The sequence below is a fragment of the Physeter macrocephalus genome, chromosome 20, assembly GCF_002837175.3.
Source record: "Physeter macrocephalus isolate SW-GA chromosome 20, ASM283717v5, whole genome shotgun sequence".
NCBI lineage: Eukaryota > Metazoa > Chordata > Mammalia > Artiodactyla > Physeteridae > Physeter > Physeter macrocephalus.
Window position 1 is genome coordinate 25,118,465 of NC_041233.1, and position 19,490 is coordinate 25,137,954.

The window sequence follows — 19,490 nt, forward strand, 5'->3', positions numbered from 1 at the left end:
CAACGGGAGAGGCCACAACAGTGAGAGGCCCGTGTACCGCAAAAAAAAAAAAAAATTATTGTGTATCTGAAATTCAAATTTAACTGTCTTCAATTTTTTTTTTTCTTTTTTGGCCGTGCTGCGTGGCTTGCAGGATCTTAGTTCCCCAACCAGGGATCGAACCCAGGCCCCTGGCAGTGAGAGCACCAGACCACTGGACCACCAGGGAATTCCCTAAGTGTCTTCAATTTTTTTTTAAAAACTTATGTCCCAAATATTGCATAGGACATACTATACTAAAAAATTATCTGTGTATATCTCAACTTTATTTTTTTTAATTGAAGTAGTGTTGATTTACAATATTATATTAGTTTCAGGTATACAACATAGTGATGCAATATTCTTATAGACTATACTCCATTTAAAGGTATTATAAAATATGGGCTTTATTTACTGTGCCGTACAATATATCCTCATAGCTTATTTAGTGTGTATCTCAACTTTAAAATATAGGACTGGGCATCCTGTGTTTTATCTGGTAATCCTATCTTTAATACTTAACCATACTGGGAAGGAGTTTTCTCCTTGAAGGTGTGGACTCCCCACCCTGCCTCACCAGCTCTAGGATACAGATTTAGTTTCAGAGGTGGGCTGTAATTCACCCTGGAGCTATTGGGGGCTCCTGTATCTGGGGGGTTAATGAGCTTATAAATTAGCTGGGAGGGGAGGTTGGTCATATAGAGACTCGGGCGGGGCCTACCAAGAAGCTGTCAAAAGAGGCACGAGGCTTTGAGAGTAGTAAAGTTCCGAACTCACCATTGAGCTGTCAGAGAAGACATCAGGGTGGTTTTCATAGATAAATTTCTCCACCCGCATCTGCCGCAGTTTGAACATCTTGGAGCCCCGGTTAGTGAGCAGCGACAGCTCCTCCAACATCACATCCCTTGGGACGCTGATCTTCTTGCCCAGATTCAGGCCCGAGCTCTCCTGTCCAACTTTCAGGGAGGTGGGGAGGCAGAGGCAAGGGAAAGAGGAAAGTAGGCTTTTCTAGCTCCAAATGAAGCCGCCATCCACAACTAATTAAGTGCGTGTGTCCCAGCAGAGATCACTGAGGGAAGCAGATGCTGTCTGTGATGTCTGATCAAATTCTGTCTAGTTTATGAGGGATTTTGATTTCCTGGGTTTGGAGTTGGAGAGAATGCATGGGAAATGGGGTGCAGAGTGAGACAGTGGGGATACTAGAATGGAGTGAAGACGGTGAATGGGGTAAAAGGTATGGGGTACAGGGCAAAAGAGTAAAGAAACATCATAGATGGAGGTCATTGGGGAAACTATAGCACGGGGGAAAGCCCAAAGGCCACCTCTAAATATATACTCCTATCTTAACTCCTTTGCCTTCTCTTCCCCTCAGTAAACTGGCTGCAAACGGCTTCTAGGTATTGGGAGAGCTCTTCACATGCTGTACTCCTACCACCCCCAGGAAAAATGCCTGAGCAATTTTCCATTTTAAGTGCCTATATGAGGCTCCTTAGCTCTGGGGAAAGAAGTAAGGAAACTAACCATTTATTGAGACCTTACTCTGTGCCAGTCTCCATCATACATATTTTCTTCTCAAACATACCTCACTGACCTGTGGGTCCTGTTGTCTTGGACCTGTGCTGGGTAACATGGCATGGGTATTATTGTCTCAGATTACAAGGTGAAAAGGGTGGAAGGGTGACTAGTCAGTGTTGAATTCTTTCTTCCTTTCCCCCCTTCCCCCCACCCCTGCAAACCTCACCCCCACCCCAAATTCCTCTCGTCTCTCCTTATCTCTTCACCTTAAGACACGTATAACCTTATGATACTTCTGGGGCTCATGGGCCAGAGATACTCTCAATAAGAAGTCCCACACTAGGTAGGTGCAAACATGCCATACCTCCAGTGAGTTCCATGATCAGCTTGCTGGATTTCCGCTTCTTGTTGGGGGCGGGGGTCCCTGAGAGTGGCATTGTGGAGGTGGATGGAGCCTGGATAGGGTGGGAAGGAGGAGGTGAAGGATGGACAGGGACTGGGGTGAGTGTCTACAGTAAGGCACTGCTTAAGGACTTCAGGGAGCAAAATTTCATTAGATTTTTTTAAAGAAGTACATATTTCTCTAAAAGGTGAAAAACCATTGCTTTAGGGCTTCTCTTCTTGGGAAGCAGGGCAGAAAGTATAGATGCACCCCTTGCCCCTACCTTCTCCCAACCTCTTTTCAGCTGTTTTACATAGAGCTGGTACAGGGCTTAGGAACACAATATGTGTTAGGAGGGCCTGGGGGTAAAACAAACACATTACTTACAGGTCAGGTAATGCAACCAGGTTTCATTGGTTTGGCATGATTTGAAGTTTTTATTTGTACGGGGCTCCCAGACTGGGATTATCATTGCAAGCTCTGGCCTCTCAGTCTTCCCCAAGCCCTAGAGTGGGGTGGGGGGTGGGGGTGGAGCAGAAAAAATGTTCTGCCAGGGTTGAGGGGATCCAGCCAGAAACATTCTCCATAGGATGGAGAGGTTATTGCCCCTCCACCGGGCCAGCTGGACCATGGCCTGGGAGGTGACAGCAGTGCTCCCACTCCGTTTCAGTCACTCCCCACCCCCCAGACCTGGAGTGGAGAGGGAGGTCAATCTTGATGCATGTCAACTCAGCAATATCATAGCAGTGGGGAATTCAGGGAGGACAGGAACATAATCATAGGATCTGGCAGTGGAGGGGGACAAGCTGGGAAAAGATACAGATTCCAGCCCCTCCTCAACAGAAGTTGGCACTCAGCGAAATGTCTTCTGCTGAGTCCTGTCTCACAACACATCTGCGATTCTACTAGCTTAGTGGGGTCTGCTGAGGCCAGAGTCCAGGAACTGCTAAATAGATTCTCCCTGTACCTCTCTCAGCCCCAACAAAGTTCTTCTTTTCCATCCAGCCTCTCAGACCCCCTTCTCATTCCTCCAGTGCCTCCCCCAACATCTCCAATCCCCCCACCCTCTTGGGCCCTTCTCCTTCCAACTCTCTGTGGCTCCCCTGAACTGGACAACTGGGAACTGAATACAGATGGAGGAGGGGGACAGCTCCCCCCAGGATCAAGGGTCACTATTACAGACACAGACACAGCAGTCAGCAGAGTGGGCTCCAGCCCCTCTAACTATAAAGCTGGAGACTTACCGGCTGCTCAAGTGGTGGTCAGCTCTCCCTGGGGTCCAGCAGCTTTGGAGGACTGAGCTTCTGTGACTAGAGAACCCGAGCTGGGCAGGCGTGGGGGCAGCACTGGCAGTGGGGGAGGGAGGGTGGTTATTAATAGAGACGATGAGCGCAAGCAGCTCAAATGGCACAGGGGTACTGAGACCCTGGAACCAAGATCCCATCCTCCTTGCCCAGAGGCTCAGGAAGGGGAGGAAAGGCCTTTGGAATTCTCTCACTAAGCTGTCTGAGCCAAGGATCAGTCTGCCCAGGGACTCCTCTTCTTTGGCACCTCGAGGCTGAGATCCAAAGAAGCACTCAGGGAGAAACTGAAAACTGAGAGGGAGAGAGGAAGCAGGCAGCAAGTGGTGAATAAGAATTCGGAGTGGGAGAGTGAGAACCAGGAGAATGTGTCTGTAGAGCCATTCAGAGACAATCCAGGCTGGAGCTGGAGGGACATGTGGGTGCATTTTGGGGATGGGAGGGTTTAAGATGCAATGTTTCGGGAAGGGAATTTCTGTTCACAATGGAACTGCCCTTTGAAAGTTCCTGGATAGACTGGTCTTTCCTTTGGGAGGGCCAGATTTTGGCAGGATAAGGGACCAAATTAACCAAATCCAGTAGTTAGGCTATCAGGGATGATGTGGGGGAAGACTTGACCAGTTTCTGCCTTTTCATCCCCATTTACTGTTCGGGTGCTCAGTTTAGCCTGCTCTGCTAGATAGATGTCACTTTTATTTATTTATTTATTTATTTATTTTTGGCTGCGTTGGGTCTTCGTTGCTGCATGCGGGCTTTAGTTGCGGCAAGCGGGGGCTACTTTTTGTTGTGGTGCATGGGCTTCTCATTGCGGTGGCTTCTCTTGCCACCTAGAGCACGGGCTCTAGGTGCACAGGCTTCAGTGGTTATGGCTCGCGGGCTCTAGAGCACAGGCTTCAGTAGTTGTGGTGCACGGGCTTAGCTGCTCCGTGGCATGTGGGATCTTCCCAGACCAGGGCTCGAACCCGTGTCCCCTGCATTGACAGGCAGATTCTTAACCACTGAGGCCGCCACCAGGGAAGTCCCAGATGTCACTTCTCCCTGAAGGGGTACACGTAGGCTTCTGACCTGCCAGGGCTTTACTCTCTGAGGCTCCTACTTGGGATTTTCTTCAAAGGGAGCACACACCCCATAGGATCTGGACTGTCCCATTCACACTGGTCTAGGAAGCCTCTGGGAAAGGGCACAAGCTTGAGAGCCCCCTCCAGGGAAACCTGTCATTTGCCCGGCACCTTCCTCAGTAGCTGCATGAACATCCTGGATCCTTCTCCATCTTCTGCTCAGGTTTTGTAACCAGCTGCTGCACCTCTGCTGTATCCACCACCCTGTTGTGGCTGCCTTAGGAAGTGTCTTTTGTAGTCCCCAGAATACCTTTCTGTCCCTCTGTGAGCTACCCACTCTTCCTGACCATGTCCTTTTCCCATCCTGAACTTTATAGGTTCAGGTTAGGGGCTGAAAGGTTGCCCTGCTCCCTTCTACTTGGCCTCTGCCCAGACCAGTTTAGCCTCCAGATTCCTCATCTTTTGTCCTTTTTCTCCATTCTCTCCTAACCCAAGGAAGCAATTAGATGAAAAAACATAAATAGCAAAAGGTGATTTCGTCATCATTACCATCCTCCCCTCAAAAGCCAACGAAAATTTTGGTCTCTTATGATTGAGTACCTAAAACTACCTAGTGAATGAAGACAATATTTAGCCGAGGCTCTCTGAGCCCTTCGTTTGACATTCTGAGAGGCTGCATATTTGGGAGAATCAGGGTCATGGGCCTGGTTATTGGCACAAATCTGCCCCCTGCTGGTAAAACTGGGGCAACAGAACTTCCCCTTCTCAGAAGTCTAATTCTAGCCGCCTTTCAGTGCCTTCTTTTCATTAGTCTCAATCCACGCTGATCCACCCTCTCTCTCCTTCTTCCCTCTCTCACCCCACCTCCAACTTCAGCAATTGCTTTCCCTTCATTTCCTCCAGGGTGTTGGGAAATGTTGATGGCGAAAGGCTTAGAGGGCCTTTCCAAATTGTCTAAGTTCTGTAAGCTGAGGCCTCATCTGAGAAGTATGGAGCAGGGGGATGGAGAAGGGGAGAATCTGGAGAGAGAGAACTGGGGGAGTGATGGAGGTGGCTACATTGGAGCAGGACAGAATTGGCAGAGAAGAGCAAAAGACCAGGGGGTGAAGGGCAAAACAGTAAAAAATAGGAGGGTAGGAACTGAGAAAGAGATCAGGAATCAGGAGATCAGGGGAATGAATTAGAGAAGATGAAGGGGAGACCAGGATTTAGGTATAAAACTAGAAGAGATGACAACAACAGAAGATATGGGGCATAAGTTTATTCTTGTGCACAAACCAAAGTACTGTGACTCACACTCAATATGCAAAGGAAATTATCAATTTCCAGATCAAGCAGCAAACGTGACTGGCAGTGGTCATGGTGAGAGGGGAGTCCATATCCCTCTAGGATCAGAGATCAGGACCTGAAGCTGGAAAGAAATAAGAACTAGGGTTTGAGGGATGGGGTAGAACTAAAAAGAGGTTTTGCCTCTGGCTGTTTCCCTGCCCTTTCTCAGGTAGTTATGACAAGCTGCAGAAGATAGAGGGACAGATTCAAAGGAGGTAGCACAGATACCTGTCTTTCAACACTCAGCACACACTCTCGCATCCTTCCACCATCATTCCCCTTCACTCTAACAAATACATTCTTCTCCCTCAAATTTCTCCCCATTCCCCCTTTTGTACATGATTGGTTTCTTATTATCCAATTTTACTCTCTACCAACACTGTATTCTCCCTCACCATGCTTCTCTCTGAGGCTAGATCAATTTCATTCATTTCTGTTCTGCTCCTGGTTTCTACCTCACTTACCACATCATGGTTCTTTTCTCCTTTCTGTCTTAAGTTCATGAGACAATGAAGCCAATGATTTGTTCATTCTCAGAGGACATTTTCTTTCTTTCTTTTCACTTCTTGGATGCTTTGTTGCTCAGCATGGGCCTCTCAAGTTGCTAACTTTCTGAAATCCCAAGGAACAGAATTCTTAGTTCTACTCCTGGTCTAGCTGGTATAACTCAACCCATACAAACTGCCCTGGTCCTTCGAGTCTCCTCATACTCTATGAATTTCACCAGATGCTCTACACCTGCTACAGACGATGATCTACACCTGCTACAGACGATGATCTTTAACTCTAATGAGTCTCTTTCTCCCCACCAGACATTCTATGTGAGGATAACTGACTCTTCTTTCATTAGTGCAAGGGTAAGACCCAGATTGGGTCTTTATTTAGACCGCTCCTCTTACTGTTGCCTCAGACAGAAGAGCACATCTGTGTGCACGCACACACACGCCTAGGAAAATGCCAGCCAAGCTTGGGAAAGAAGAGTGAGGAGCAGCAAGTGATTTCGTGCAAATAGGGCTCAGTTCAGTTGCTTTGCTGCCTGTCTGGTGGTGAGCTTCTTGCCTGAGGTCTCAGTGGTAACTTCTCTGTCTTTCTCATTGACTGTTAAAACAAGGCCCACAGAAAAAAGCACAAATGTAGAGAAATGGAGACCAGTGGAGGAGAGTAGGTGAAGAGACAGAGTTAAAGACAGAGATCCAGGCAAGGAACTACAAAGAGAAGCACAGACACCAAAGCAAAGATAGTATTATAGGTTGGAAAGCAGCAGGGAGGTTTGGAGTCAGGAGGAAGCTGGGAGATGGGACACCAACTCCAAAACTTTCTCTGGCAGGAGGGAATTTAGCCTGCAAAGGAGGGGGGGCAGCGGTGGGGGCAGGGGCGGGCGGGTTGGGTAGAAGCAACTTTAGGAACTAGATGTTCCACCTCCCCTTGGTCCTGGGAGCTGTGCCCTGTTCAGTGGTGGCCCGCCCCAGGCCTCCACACATGAGCCTGCAATCCCGTTCTAGTAGCTGAGAACCGGGGCCTGGCTACCTGGAAGCCACAGGAGCTGGGGGAGGTCCCAAGACCCCTGGGAGACTCTGGAGGAGGGGCTGGGCTAAGGACAGGGGCTGAGGCCAGCTCTGCCCTCCAGATGGGCTCATCCAATGTAGTGGCTGCTCGGGGGGCAAGCACAGTGGGTGCCAGGGGCTCTGCAGTGGGCTGGGGCGCTGGAGTGGAAAATCGGCGTATCTCCTGGACTCGGGCAGTTTTGGGAGGCACTGAGGAGGTGGGTCCAGGAGTCGGGGGAACTTCATCAAAACAGAACATGGCACTTTTAAGTTGGTAGGGCTGGTGCCGCATGAAATCCAAAGCCTTAATGCCCTGCTTGGGGGCTGCCCGAGGCCCTGGAGATTGGATCTTACTAGGGAGAGTTCGGGCAGCTTGGGGGAAAAAGGGTGAGAGCAGTGGGTTGTAAGCAATTGGAGGTGGGGCACGGATATTGGGTGAATATTTCCAAGAAGGGGGCAGGGAGGGGGTAGGAGAAGGACTTCTGGGCCGAGGGCCGAGGCCAGGACCAGGTGCTTCCACCACATACCTGTCCGCTCGGCTCTGACGCTTGGCAAACAGCTCCCCACCCCTGCCCTGAAGCCTTGGTGGTTCAGGGATTCCAGCTGAAGGGGCCGCCCCATTCACTAACCCATCGAGGAACCCTCGAGAAGGGGGCTTGGGAGCCACTGGGGGTGGAGCCTTAGGAGTCGTAGGGGGTGGGGTCTTGGGAGCCATTGGAGGCGGGGTTTTAGCTGTCACGTGAGGCAACGTCTTGTAACTCCTGCCCCCTGGTGGCTGCATGAAGTTGCAGGCTTCAGCCCCGAGGCTCAGGGCATCCTCCTCTGGACAAGATTCTGTACCCCCAGCCCGGGGTTTTTCATCCAGGTTCTGCACCAACGATAGCAGCTCCGGGTTGGGCGAGTTCTTCGTCTCCTCATTTCCCGGCCGGAACATCTGCTTTCGGGTCCCCCGACGCCGGGCCTCCTGGAGGATGCCGGTGCGAGCAGCTGGCACGGAGATGCGCTTCTCCCGAGCGCTGGAGGGCTCAGGGGCTGCGGGGCCAGGGGCGGGGGCCTCTGGGCGTGCAGCAGGTCGCAGAGGCGCCGATAGGAAGATAGAAGCGGTGGAGGTCATGGCAGCTCCGCTAGCGGGGGCGGGGGGCTCTGGGGCTCCGCCTGGCGTAACAGGACGATTGGGGGCTGGGATGTATAGGGAGCTGGTGGCCGTCACGGGGCCGGAGGAGCGTGGGGTGCTGGGGGAACCGGGGGTTGACACGTGGCTGGGAACCCCTGAAGAGAAGCTCGGCAGTGGAGTGGTCCCCTGCGGAGAGGACAGGAAAGGCGGTGGGACGGCGCTGAGGCCTCCCAGGCTCTCATTTGCCCTCTTGGGAGCCAGGGGCCGGAAAATAACCGAGGTGGTACCTGGCCGCTGCCCTTGTAAGCCCGGAGTAAACGGCCTGGCTGACCGGTTAAAGATGCTTGGAGCTGGGGTAGAGGCTCCACCGCTAGGGAGGAAAGGTCTGGGGCTGGCTGCAGGGGCCGGCGAAGGGCTGGATGGGAGCACAGCCGCCTCTGGCGGAGCGCTTTGTGCCCGAGGTGGTGACTGCAGGCCCTGCCCGTTGAGTGTGGCAGCTGAACTATCCCCGGCCGGCTCCTGGGTGCTGGAGTCTGCACGCTGGCGCTGCTGTTCAAAGAGTTGGGCCCCTCGTCCAGAGGCCTCGCTCAGCTGCCCTCCCAGCCCCGGGCCCTGGCCCTCTGCTGCGCCTGAGCTCGGCCTGGCCAGCTCCATGTCCAGGTAGGGGCTGTCCCAGTCGGACTGGTTGGTGAGGCTGCGGGCGTCGGAGAATGCCTCTTCGTCCAGCTCGGACTCACTAGTCGGAGGGACGCCGTCCTCCTCCCCAGCGCCTGTCCCCGGGGCAGCCCCAAAGCTCACTAGGGTGTACTTCTTGGCTCTCTGCCGACGTTTCTTAAACATCAGTACCCCCTTCGAGTGGGGGTTGGGGGCTGCGGTTAGCAGGGATGCAATCGTCCGGCATTTGGTCTTGGCCTCCTTCACACTTCTCTCTTGGAGGCTCTCTGCCCTTTGCAGTTCTGAGGAGAGGAGGAGGGAGTGGTCAGTGAGCATCTTCTGTTCCCCAAGGCTCTCACCCGCACCCCGCACCCCCACCCCCGCCCCGCCAGCCAGCTCCCTCAGGCCTCCCACCTCTGGTCTTTTCACTGGCCTGACCCACAAGGTCTCTCCTGCCTTTGGCAAAGTCCTCTAACTTGGGGCCATAGTGGAGGTGAAAGGTGAAACCAAGGACAGTTGAAGGGAAGGCAGAGGGTAGTTGGCTGCCCTGACACCACTCTGACCACAGCTCTCCTGCTATCCTCTCTTCCCTCCTATCTTTCAGGAGATTGCTCTTACCCACACCACACGCATGCCTCCCCTGCTTCCCTCCATTCCTGGCTGGCAGTGTGAGGCTGGGGTAGAAGGGGGTTTACTTCCCAAGGCAGGCAAGGACATGAAGCAGGTCCCAGGGTGAGAAAAAATAAGAAGGGGCACTTTTCTCCCACCAAAGAGACTCTGTTAGGGGACTTCTCAGAAAGTTTGGGACTTATCCCCTCTTCCTACCCCTTACCCTATAATAAGGACACAAAGGATCCTTAGCAATGAGGATCTTCATTCATAATTCCACTATCATCATGTGATCCACGTCATATACATTCATAGAAATAACTCCCACCACACATTACTTCAACAAGAGTATGGCTCTAGGGAGAGGTGGCTATGGGCATATTTTCTCATCTGTACTTTTCTCTCTCATCCCCATATACTCTAGCTTATATACATCCTAGTTCATATACACATGTATAAATACACGTGTCCACACAAAAACATACATGCGTACTCAAGGTGGCCCTTCTTCCCAGAATTCCCCTAGCAGAGACACTGTCACTAACAGTTGGGACAAAATTTAAGTGCCTTCTAAATCCAAGGTGCTCCTCTGTGCCTCAAACCCCTGCTACTCACAGGCAGGGATGGCTTCAGATCTGAGATGCAGGAAAAGCCAGAGTGCTGCTCTCCAAGGAAAGCTTCCAGATCTTTAGGATATCTCAAAGTCACCAGTTGATACAGTCTCCTTTCCCCCAAGCTGAGGGTAGGAGTGGGGTGGGCTTCTTTGACAGTCAGAGCTGCCCCCTATTTTCCAAGCCTTCTGGGTAGAGAGCTCAGGTAGACGCTACCAGGCAGGCACGCAAGCACTGTGTGCTAAGGGGAGCCAGGACAGGGTTTCCCATGCCATGTGGGGCCTGGGAGGTGGAGCCAGGAAATGGGAACGCTGCCCTGCTGCTAGGACCCTGACTCAGACACAGATACTCTCTGATCCATGATCCCCAGTTCCTCCTGAAAAATTCTTGAAATTCCATCTACTTTCCACTCAAGATATCAAAGCTCCCTTCTGATTAGGGCTCTCATTCCACCCATTCCAACGTTCATACCACACAATAATACTGTGGACTAGAGATAGGCATTGGAGTCATAGTTTAGTTCAGATTTTTGGTTCTTGGGAGAGTTACTTCATCTCACTGAAGTTCAGTTTCCTCATCTGTAAAGAAGGATGATAACATAACATCTACCTCATAGGGTTGCTATGAGGTTTAAGTGAGATAATGTAGGTAAATTTAGCATTTAACCTAAGCCCCACTGTGAGTAATTATTACTATCAAAGCTTTCTTGACAATAGCTGCACATGTATCCAGACACTTTCTTGTTCACTCATATCTTCTCCCACGGACTCCCACATACATACTTTCATGTATTCATAGATTACTCACACTTCTCTCTCACACATACACCCTCTCTCCATGAGTTTTCCATAGCTCATGTGGTCACAAACCCCTTTGACATGTGGCCATAGCATCAGCCCATTCTGAGAAAAGGGCAGTGAAACTCCTAAGAAAAGAAGGAAGAGGAAGGAAAAAAGGAGGAGGGGGTAAGGGAGTAAGACCTTTCCCAAAGACCTCCCTTCCCAAACTGTTGATGTAGTCCCCTCCATTCTAGATTCCAGAACTCTCTTGGCTGTGGGAGGGTAGTACCTGCATAGAACGGGTCCTGGAGCTCAGGAACTGGGCTTGGGGCTTTGTCGCAACTGGCTTGGCCGAGAGGCTCTTGGCTGATGGGCTCAAAAGTCTCCATGCCGAGAAAGGCAGTGTTGGCTGGAGCAGGACCAGTTTGAGCCACCCCCCACGCCTTTTAAAGCCCCTTTGTCTTATCCCCAGAGCTGGTAGCTGAATGAGCTCACTGTGCTATTTTTGGAGCCTGGCCCCCTCCCTTCTCTGGGCTGCCCCACAAGCCCTGGTATGATGGACATGGGCACCTGCCTACCCTTCCCCCTACCCCACCACACTGGACAATGAGGTCTGCTTGGCTAAAAATATCCCTGAGCCACTCACTAACTACAGTCTCACCCAGCATGATGGGGAAGGGAGAGGGTGCTAAAATGAGAATTGGGGATAAGCATGAGATCGTGGGTGTGCATCTGGAATTTCTTTGTGGGACACGGACACTCTCAGGGATGTCAGATGGTAAACTGTCACGTCCTTAGCCTCTATTCCAGACTTAGAGGCACAAAATTCTATGGATCAGGAATCAGAATGGTGGAGGGGAGGAACGAGAGATGAGAACTAGAGGGGTAACCCTGAGATTTCCAAGGTGACAAGAAAGGTCTCTAGAGGAGGGATATGGGAGGCATAGGACAGGGAGAAATTTCACTCTTAGACTTTGTTCCGTAGCTCACATCAAAAATAGTAAAGAGCCTGAGATAAGTGGAACTGGCTTTTTCTGCCGGGGCCTACATTCTCGCCTAAGATAAGAAGCCAAAGATCCCTCCCTCCACCACTTCCTAGATATCTCATGACTATTCCATAGCCTCCCAGTCCCCAGGAATCCTAATGGAACTAGCAATGTCAAAGGTAGCTCTGATGCTATGCCTGCAGTTAACATTGAAGAGTCCCTGTATCCCTGTCCTGCTTCCAAATACTCCCCTGACCCATGTCTGCACTCTGCCCCGTCTGACACCTAGCAAAATCATAGCAACAACAAGCAAACCCTTCATCAATTCATTTCCCTTTCCAACTTCCCTACTTATCCTGTTCCTGGGTTGGGTTGAGCCTCCTGTACTTTTTTGTCATGCTAGTTCAAACAGCAAAACTAATGGGGATCGTGAGAATAATTATTTTCCCCTCCTATCCATTACTCTTCTCCACCTGTCTCCAAGACTGTATCCAAGGGAAGCATAAGGTAGGTGGAATGTATGGTTATGGAGGGTTAGATTTAGGGCTCAGATTGAAGGATCCTGACTAAGGAAAAGGAGTTCAGGCACTCACTGGCTTGTTTGGCCTTCTGAGTATAGGTGGTAGTCAGATCTTCTGCCACTGGGTGGGGAACAGGCCCCACCATGGGGATGAGATGAGGGCCAGGCTGGAGGGGGCCATGGGGCAACAGCAGGGCCTCAGCCGGGGGTGGCTGAAGGGTTGTCCCGTCCTCCCAAGATGGGGAGCTCACGCGGCTGTCATCCTGGCTGGGAGGGCCAAGGACACCAGGTGCTGGCTCTGCGGGGCTGTCAGACAGGTAGACCTCGTCAGGTGGGGCTCCTGGAGGTGTGGGCCTTGTTGGGCCTCGGCGGCGGGGTCGGCGGGGCTTTTCCTGGGTGGCTGGGCCATCAGCATCACTGTCTGTCTCTCCATAGTAAGCCTCACTGTCAGGGGGAGAGAGGAGGCTCCCAGGCTGGAGAGGCTGGGGAACTGGAGCACCAGGGGGCTCAGGACTCAGCGGAGACAAGGGTGACAGTGCCTGAAGCTCACCAGGGGATGGAGATCGCACAGGCCCCTCGTCCTCTACCCTGGATGGAAAAGATGACAGAACTTGAGAAATGAGCTGGATGACTGAGAGCTAGAGAGATCTGGAGGAGATGGGAGAAGGATGTAAGGGGAGAGAGGGGACTGGCATGTAGGTGAAATGGATGGGCTGGGAAGAGTGGAGATCTGAAGATGAACTGCTAAGCAAATCTGCTTGGCAGGCTTTGACTGGAAGTGGGTTTAAAGAGAGATGTGATGATAAATAGACAGGCAAGGGGCCTAAATAGGCCCACGCACCCACATTCAAGTGCTTTGGGAGGCATACACAAACATCTATACTCCAGCACAGATACACAAGCAGAAATGGGTACTTGTCAGTAGCTGAAGTCAGGCCAGGGAGACATAGAGCTGAGACAGGCAATGGAAGCCCTGGACTAGGGGGATGGGTGTAGGCTGGGGTGGGAGGGGTCCATACCGCCGCACGGTGAGGACAAGCTGATTCCCTGAGTCATCGATGAGGCTCATGGCTCTGGCATGAGAGAGGCTGGTGCAGGAAACCCCATTGACAGCCAAAAGCTGATCCCTTTCCCGGAGTCCTGCTCTGCCAGCCTGGCTCCGTCTTCGGATCTGAGAAGGTGTTGGAGGAGAGACTGTAGGTGAGGGAGGGCTCCAAGGGGGGAATAGAATGAAAGGAGTTAGGACAGGAGGGACCGGTGTGTGGATGGAATTTTACTTTACAGGGTAAGAAAGGATGGGGAGGATCAAGGGGTGACAGTTAAGGGGGGGTCAATCTAGAGGGAAGAAGGTACAGATTTGAGAGAATAACACATCCTTTAAAGGGAGGTAGGGGGACTTCTGTGGTGGCACAGTGGATAAGACTCCATGCTCCCAATGCAGGGGGCCCAGGTTCGATCCCTGGTCAGGGAACTAGATCCCACATGCATGCCGCAACTAAGGAGCTTGCCTGCCGCAACTAAGACCCAGCGCAACCCAATAAATAAATAAATAAATATTTAAAGGGAGGTAGGGTAATCACTGAATGAAAAAGATGGGGAAAACTGCAAGGGGGGATGGGACGTACTATTGTAGAAACGGTGGTTATCCCCTCAAGATTTTCCTCCAAAGGAAATATCTATACTAGCCAACAGTTCTCTTCTAGTCCTTGGAGTCCTAGGCACCATTATCTACACAGTCAAGATTTTAGAACAGTACTGCAGATTGCAGGGAGTCCAGCAGATTCTGAGGGATTGCGATTGTGTATGTATATGTGTGCCAGGTGTGCACACACGTACATATGTTAAAGTAATAATAGTAATAGTGGCTATCATTTATTGAGTGCTTACTAAATGTTAGGCACAGTGCCAAGCACTCTAAATGTTAGGCACAGTGCCAAGCACTCTACATGTTTTATTGAATTTAATCCTTAGGAGTTAGTACCTATGGAGTAGGTACTATCATTACCTACAATTTTATAGTTGAGAAAATTAAACCTGTGCTATGAAACCAAAATGGTAACAACTTCATCTGACAGGTCAGATCTTGCCATAACCCTCCTAGCCCTAAACAAAGTCTTGCCTAGTGAGAGAAGGGATCTGGCGTAGGGAAAGAGGAGGACTGAAGGCTGGGGCAGGGGCAGTGCAGGGCTGGGCTGGGCTGGGCTGGGTGAGAGCCTCAGATCATCACATACCAATTTAGTTAGAGAGAAATTACAACCATCCCTACATTCCTGGAGTTTGGAGTAGAGGCACAGACCCAGGAGAGCAAAGACTGGATGGCCAGCCCTGGGCCTCTGCTCCTATGTTGCCAGTCCTGGACCTCTGCTTCTATGAAATTGAGGCACAGTCTTCCTTTTTCTCTGCTCCCAGAAACCAGGAATTCCCTTTTCTAATAGCCCCCCACAAGAAGGCTGTGCTCAGACACTACTCACCCCCGTCAGATCTGAGCATGCTTCCTTGACCACCTACCCACCCCCACTCCACTTCTTCACAGCCTCCCACTTCTCCCCCCACAGGCCACCACATAACTCTTCCCAAGTTCCCTTTGGTTCCCCTTTCCCTGAGACCTCAATATAGGCTCCCTTACCTTGGATACCTGTAAAGGTTTCCTCTGCTCGGCCCCCCCCTGAAGTCGGAAGCCCCAGGGGGCTCCCCCAGACAGTGTGACCAGCACCTCCTCCTCAGCACCCATCTCTCAGCTTGGCCTATGGCCCTCGGAGTTTGGACAGTGTCCCAGGGAGAGAAGTCGAGGTGCTGGTACCCCGTCCGGCCTGTCTGGCTGTCCTGCTTCTGCTGCCCTAGGCCTTCCACCCCACACCACACACCACAGGCAGGCAACTTGGCCCTGAGATCAGTACAGTCCAGCACACATGTCCTGTCAATCGAAGCTGTGCTCAAAATAGTTACCGGCTGTACTCCCCTCCCTCCCCGAGCTGTATTACTCCCAGAGCTAATTATAGTGAAAACTTCTGCCCTCCCCTGTCTCCCATTCTCCTGCATGGGCTTTTTACTCAGGACTCAGAGTGCTAGCTCTGAGGGCTCTATAACTAATGTACATGCTTTCAGGGACTGTGCCTTCCCTGATAGGGTCATGGACTAATCCCAACTGCTCTCCTCCAAAGCTTCTTCCAAAGTGGCAGCAGCAGGGGCTTCAATTCCTGAGCAAGGAATGGCTGGGTTTGTCCCACAAGATTGCAAGATCCCCAGAAAAGAGTGCCCCTTTGCTGTATGAATTAACCTATTAATCAAAGTGGAGATCCATATCCCACTGCAGTGCTGGGTGCAATGTAGAGGAACTCTGTTCAGCCTGCTCCAGCTGAAGTGTTGCCTGTTCCATAAAGCTTTTCCTGCCCATCTCCTGACTCCCTACCTATAGAATCAATCCTTCCTTCCTCTGGGCAAAATATGTATCTTGTTCGTATTTCTATTATTGTAGTTTTCAGCCAATGTTACGGTTTGTTTATATGCCTGTCTCCCTCCTAGATTGTGAGAAACTTGAAGGCAAGGACTGTGTGTAACAGCCAATCAACAGCCCCCAGAACAATGACTGATGTAACAGGTGCTCCTGGTTTGGTGAAATAAATTACCTCTTACAACACACAGTTGGTCATGGAAAGGTGGGTACAGATAGGTGTGCGTAAACATGCCAACCCATGTTAATAATAAAATATTTAGTTATTTTTAGGTTTCCATTACATGAATATGCCCTATGTTAAGAGATCTTTCTTTTAAAAAAACATAATATTATGGTGCTGTAATTATTAAAGGCTAAAGAGGTCCCTGGAATAGCTAGCTGCTCTGATAGCATGCTAAATGCTGTTTGCCTTGGTGTTTGATGTAGTCATAGAAAGCACTTGGAATTTAGAGTCAGAACTGGACTTGGATTCTTGTGCTATCATTTATTAGCTGTGTGACCTTGTGCAGTTACTTGACCTCATCAGTAAAAAGAGTAGCTAAATATCCATTCGTTCACTATTCAAACATTTATTGAGTGCTAGCTACATGTAAGCCATTGTGCTATACCAGTGGCTTTCAATTAACCCTGCACATTGGAATCAATTAAGTGCATGTTGGAATCACCTGGAAAACTTTGCGGGCCTCTCACCGTTGTGGCCTCTCCTGTTGCGGAGCACAGGCTCTGGACGCGCAGGCTCAGCGGCCATGGCTGACGGGCCCAGCCGCTCTGCGGCTCGTGGGATCCTCCTGGACCGGGGCACGAACCCGTGTCCCCTGCATTGGCAGGGGGGCTCTCAACCACTGCGCCACCAGGGAAGCCCTGGAAAACTTTTAAAGCTACTGGTTCCCTAAAATAGGACTGTGTATATGATTAGATGATGTGTAATGACATTTTACATATTACATAAATTTATATATTATACAATTATATATTATACTAATACTTTACACACACACACACAAACACACACACACACACACACACACACACACACACACACACACACACATATTCTCAGGCCCCTCAGCCTTGGGGATTCTAATTTTATTGGCCTAATAGCTGGTATGGTCATTTTATTTTGATTTATTTATTTATTTATTTATTTATTTTGGTACGGCCAGTTTAAAAAGCACTGCAGGTGATTCTAATGCGCAGCCAAGATTGAGAACCAGAGTGGGGATACAGAAACCAATAAAATGCAACATATCAGCCTCTATTCTCAAGAAACTATGAATTTAAACTCTACTACTTACTAGGAGTGCAACATTAAGCAAGACAGAGGATACCTACTTTCCTATGCTGACATGTGTTAAATGGGATAAATTATGCAAAAATACTTCGCGGAGGGCCCAGCTTATGGCAATTGCTCAACAAATGTTAGCTGAATTTGGCAAATTACTAATCTAGACTAGTGGGTCTCAATCTTCAGTGTGCAATGGAATTGTCTAGAGGGCCATAGCTTGCTGGGCCCCACCTGCAGAATTTCTGATTCAATATGCCTAGGGTGGGTCTGAAATTTGTAACAGGTTTCCCGGGTGAAACTGATACTGTTGATCCTAGGATCACAGTTTGAGAAACACTGACCTCCACTATAAACTCCTGAGGACAGGAAAAATCTGCCTGTTCACTAAAACGTGCTCAATGCCTAATAACAGATTCCAGCGAACACTAGAAGTGCAACTTTTTCAATGAATGAACCACTTTGTGCCTCAGAATAACTAAAATTTACTGTGCACAATATGAGAGCAAGAACTTTTCCCCTCATTGGTCATAAAATTCTTCATTTAATGTTTTTTTCCCTTTAAATGCTTCCTTTACACTAGTGCTCTTTTTTCCCCATTTCTTTGCTTCCTTATTAAAAAAAAACTTTTATTTTGAAATGAATTGTACATAATACATATGAACTATTTGAAAATAACAATAAATATCCATGTGAATATTAATAGAACACTATTAATATTATTGATGCTCCATTATGTTCTTCCCAATTATACTTTTCTCTTTCCCTCCCCAGAGGTAACCAACAGCCTGAATTTTGTTACTTTGGTTTTTTTTGTTTGTTTCTTGTTTTTTTGGCCCCAGGCCAGGCTGCTTGCAGGATCTTAGTTGCCAGACAAGGACTGAAACCAAAGCCCTCCAGCAGTGAAAGCGTGGAGTCCTAACCACTAGACTGCCAGGGAATTCCCACTTTGTTTTTCTTTATATAGCTTTATCATACGTGTATGTAATTACAAAACCTTATTTAAATTGGCAAAGAACTTTTGTTTGTTCACTACTGTATTCCCGGACCCAAGAACATGGCTTGGAACACAAAAATGCTTAAAAAATAATTATTAAATGAAAGGATTATTGAAAGGATTAAATGAGGTTATGTATACTTTAAAAACTCCTACAGATATTAGCTACAATAGTTATTATTAAATGGGGTAATAATAATTACTCCAGGAACTGTAGCTCTTCCAACAGGCTGGGGGCATTCTAAGAGTAGAGATTATCAGCCTGTGGCAGTGCTCTGCATCTAAACCAAGGCACTCTATAAAAACGGTTAACTAATAACGGCTGACCTTTACTGAGCACTTACTACGGTGCCAGGCAATCTTTGTGACCTAATCCCATACTCTCAACAAGTTTTTAGAAGGGCATTCATATTCTCTTCATTTTACAAATGAAAGAAACTGAGGCCGAGATTAAGTTGTCCAAGCTAGGGAACTGCAGAGCCAGAACTTGAACACATGACCCCAGAAAGCAGAATTAGTGCCCTTTAACGTTACAGGGTTCTAAGGGAATTCCCTGGTGGTCCAATGGTTAGGACTCTGCACTTTCACTGCCTGGTGCACGGGTTGGATCCCTGGTTAGGGAACTAAGATCCTGCAAGCCCCATGGGTCAGCCAAAATAAATAAATTTTTAAAAGATATATTACATCAGAATAATTATATTAAAAAAAATTGTACGTTCCGCTCCGCGAATCTCAAGACCGGCAAAGGTCATGGGTGAGAACCTCCAAGACGGAAATCAATGGGGCCAGGGGTCAGCAGGAAATCGCTACAGGACTCGAAATCAGAGGTTTCTAATATGTCATAGGAAGGAGAGTTACTAAACATAGTTCAATCGCATCTCAGCTGGTGGGACCATAACGTTACCAGGACATCTGGGCAAAACAAACAAAAACAAAAACGGAAATGCATAAGAAACTGCGGAGCCCCTAGGGGGCGGCCATGACGAGAAGGGAAAGTAGCGCACGCGCGGCATCCGGGTTCCTCGGCGCGTGCTTACTGCCAACGTGGCAGAAGGAGTGGCCTTGGAGCGTGGGGGTGGAACTTCCGGGGGCGACGCGCCGGCCCCCTCGGAACCGGAAGTGGAGCCTGGGAGCCTTGACGTTAGGAACGAAGTCGAACCTGGATCTGGAGCCGGGTGAGGAGTGGCTTCGGGAGGTTGGTGGGTAGGAAAGCAGAGGAGAGGCCGGGGTATCACTGGCCAGATCGGGGTCCTGTCTGAGAAGGAAGGGAGGGGCCCGGGGGCGGGGCCCGGGTAGAGACCCTCACCTCATGCATCCACGATCCAGAATCAGTCCTA

The 19,490-nt window shown here is 49.7% G+C and overlaps 3 protein-coding genes across 10 annotated transcripts in view; 1 reads left to right on the forward strand and 2 right to left on the reverse strand.

The window, feature by feature from the left end:
• Positions 1-3,363, reverse strand: part of MYOZ1 (myozenin 1) — a 7,171-nt gene extending 3,808 nt beyond the window's left edge. For both annotated transcript variants that reach the window (XM_028481766.2, XM_007114364.4), the window contains exons 1-3: positions 3,160-3,363; positions 1,898-1,988; positions 796-974 (exon numbers count right to left, since the gene is read on the reverse strand). In XM_028481766.2, the coding sequence (XP_028337567.1) occupies positions 796-974; positions 1,898-1,970 (252 nt within the window). In that variant the 5' untranslated portion in view covers positions 1,971-1,988; positions 3,160-3,363. The remainder of the gene's footprint in view (positions 1-795; positions 975-1,897; positions 1,989-3,159) is intronic.
• A 2,157-nt stretch (positions 3,364-5,520) lies between these two features.
• Positions 5,521-19,483, reverse strand: SYNPO2L (synaptopodin 2 like). Of its 3 annotated transcripts, none has more exons than XM_055081331.1 (4): positions 19,460-19,483; positions 13,440-13,591; positions 12,494-13,008; positions 5,521-9,217 (listed from the first exon to the last, which is right to left on the reverse strand). In XM_055081331.1, the coding sequence occupies exons 1-4, from the start codon at positions 19,466-19,468 to the stop codon at positions 7,053-7,055; spliced, it is 2,841 nt and encodes a 946-aa protein (XP_054937306.1). In that variant the 5' UTR covers positions 19,469-19,483; the 3' UTR covers positions 5,521-7,052. The 3 variants fall into 3 exon arrangements, with proteins under 3 accessions (XP_054937306.1, XP_007114427.2, XP_007114430.2); XM_007114365.4 differs by lacking the exon at positions 19,460-19,483 and adding an exon at positions 15,047-15,245; XM_007114368.4 differs by lacking the exons at positions 12,494-13,008; positions 13,440-13,591; positions 19,460-19,483 and adding an exon at positions 11,204-11,383.
• The window catches only part of SEC24C (SEC24 homolog C, COPII coat complex component), a 29,669-nt gene continuing 26,129 nt past the window's right edge, over positions 15,951-19,490 (forward strand). For 2 of the 5 annotated variants that reach the window (XM_028481756.2, XM_028481755.2), the window contains exon 1: positions 19,073-19,328. The gene's annotated coding sequence lies outside the window, so the exon portion shown is untranslated. Of the gene's footprint in view, positions 16,077-19,072; positions 19,329-19,490 lie in introns of those variants that run through there. The other 3 variants (XM_028481758.2, XM_055081330.1, XM_007114369.4) reach the window with 3 other exon arrangements.

Bases quoted from the DNA above. Each gene is read 5' to 3' on its own strand.
- SYNPO2L (XM_007114365.4), bottom strand. From the start codon at position 15,151: ATGGGTGCTGAGGAGGAGGTGCTGGTCACACTGTCTGGGGGAGCCCCC. The intron at 13,009-13,439 runs GTATGGACCCCT...TTTTCCATCCAG, and splicing joins CTTGTCCTCACCGTGCGGCG to GGTAGAGGACGAGGGGCCTG. The intron at 9,218-12,493 runs GTGAGTGCCTGA...TCCTCTCCTCAG, and splicing joins TCAGAAGGCCAAACAAGCCA to AACTGCAAAGGGCAGAGAGC.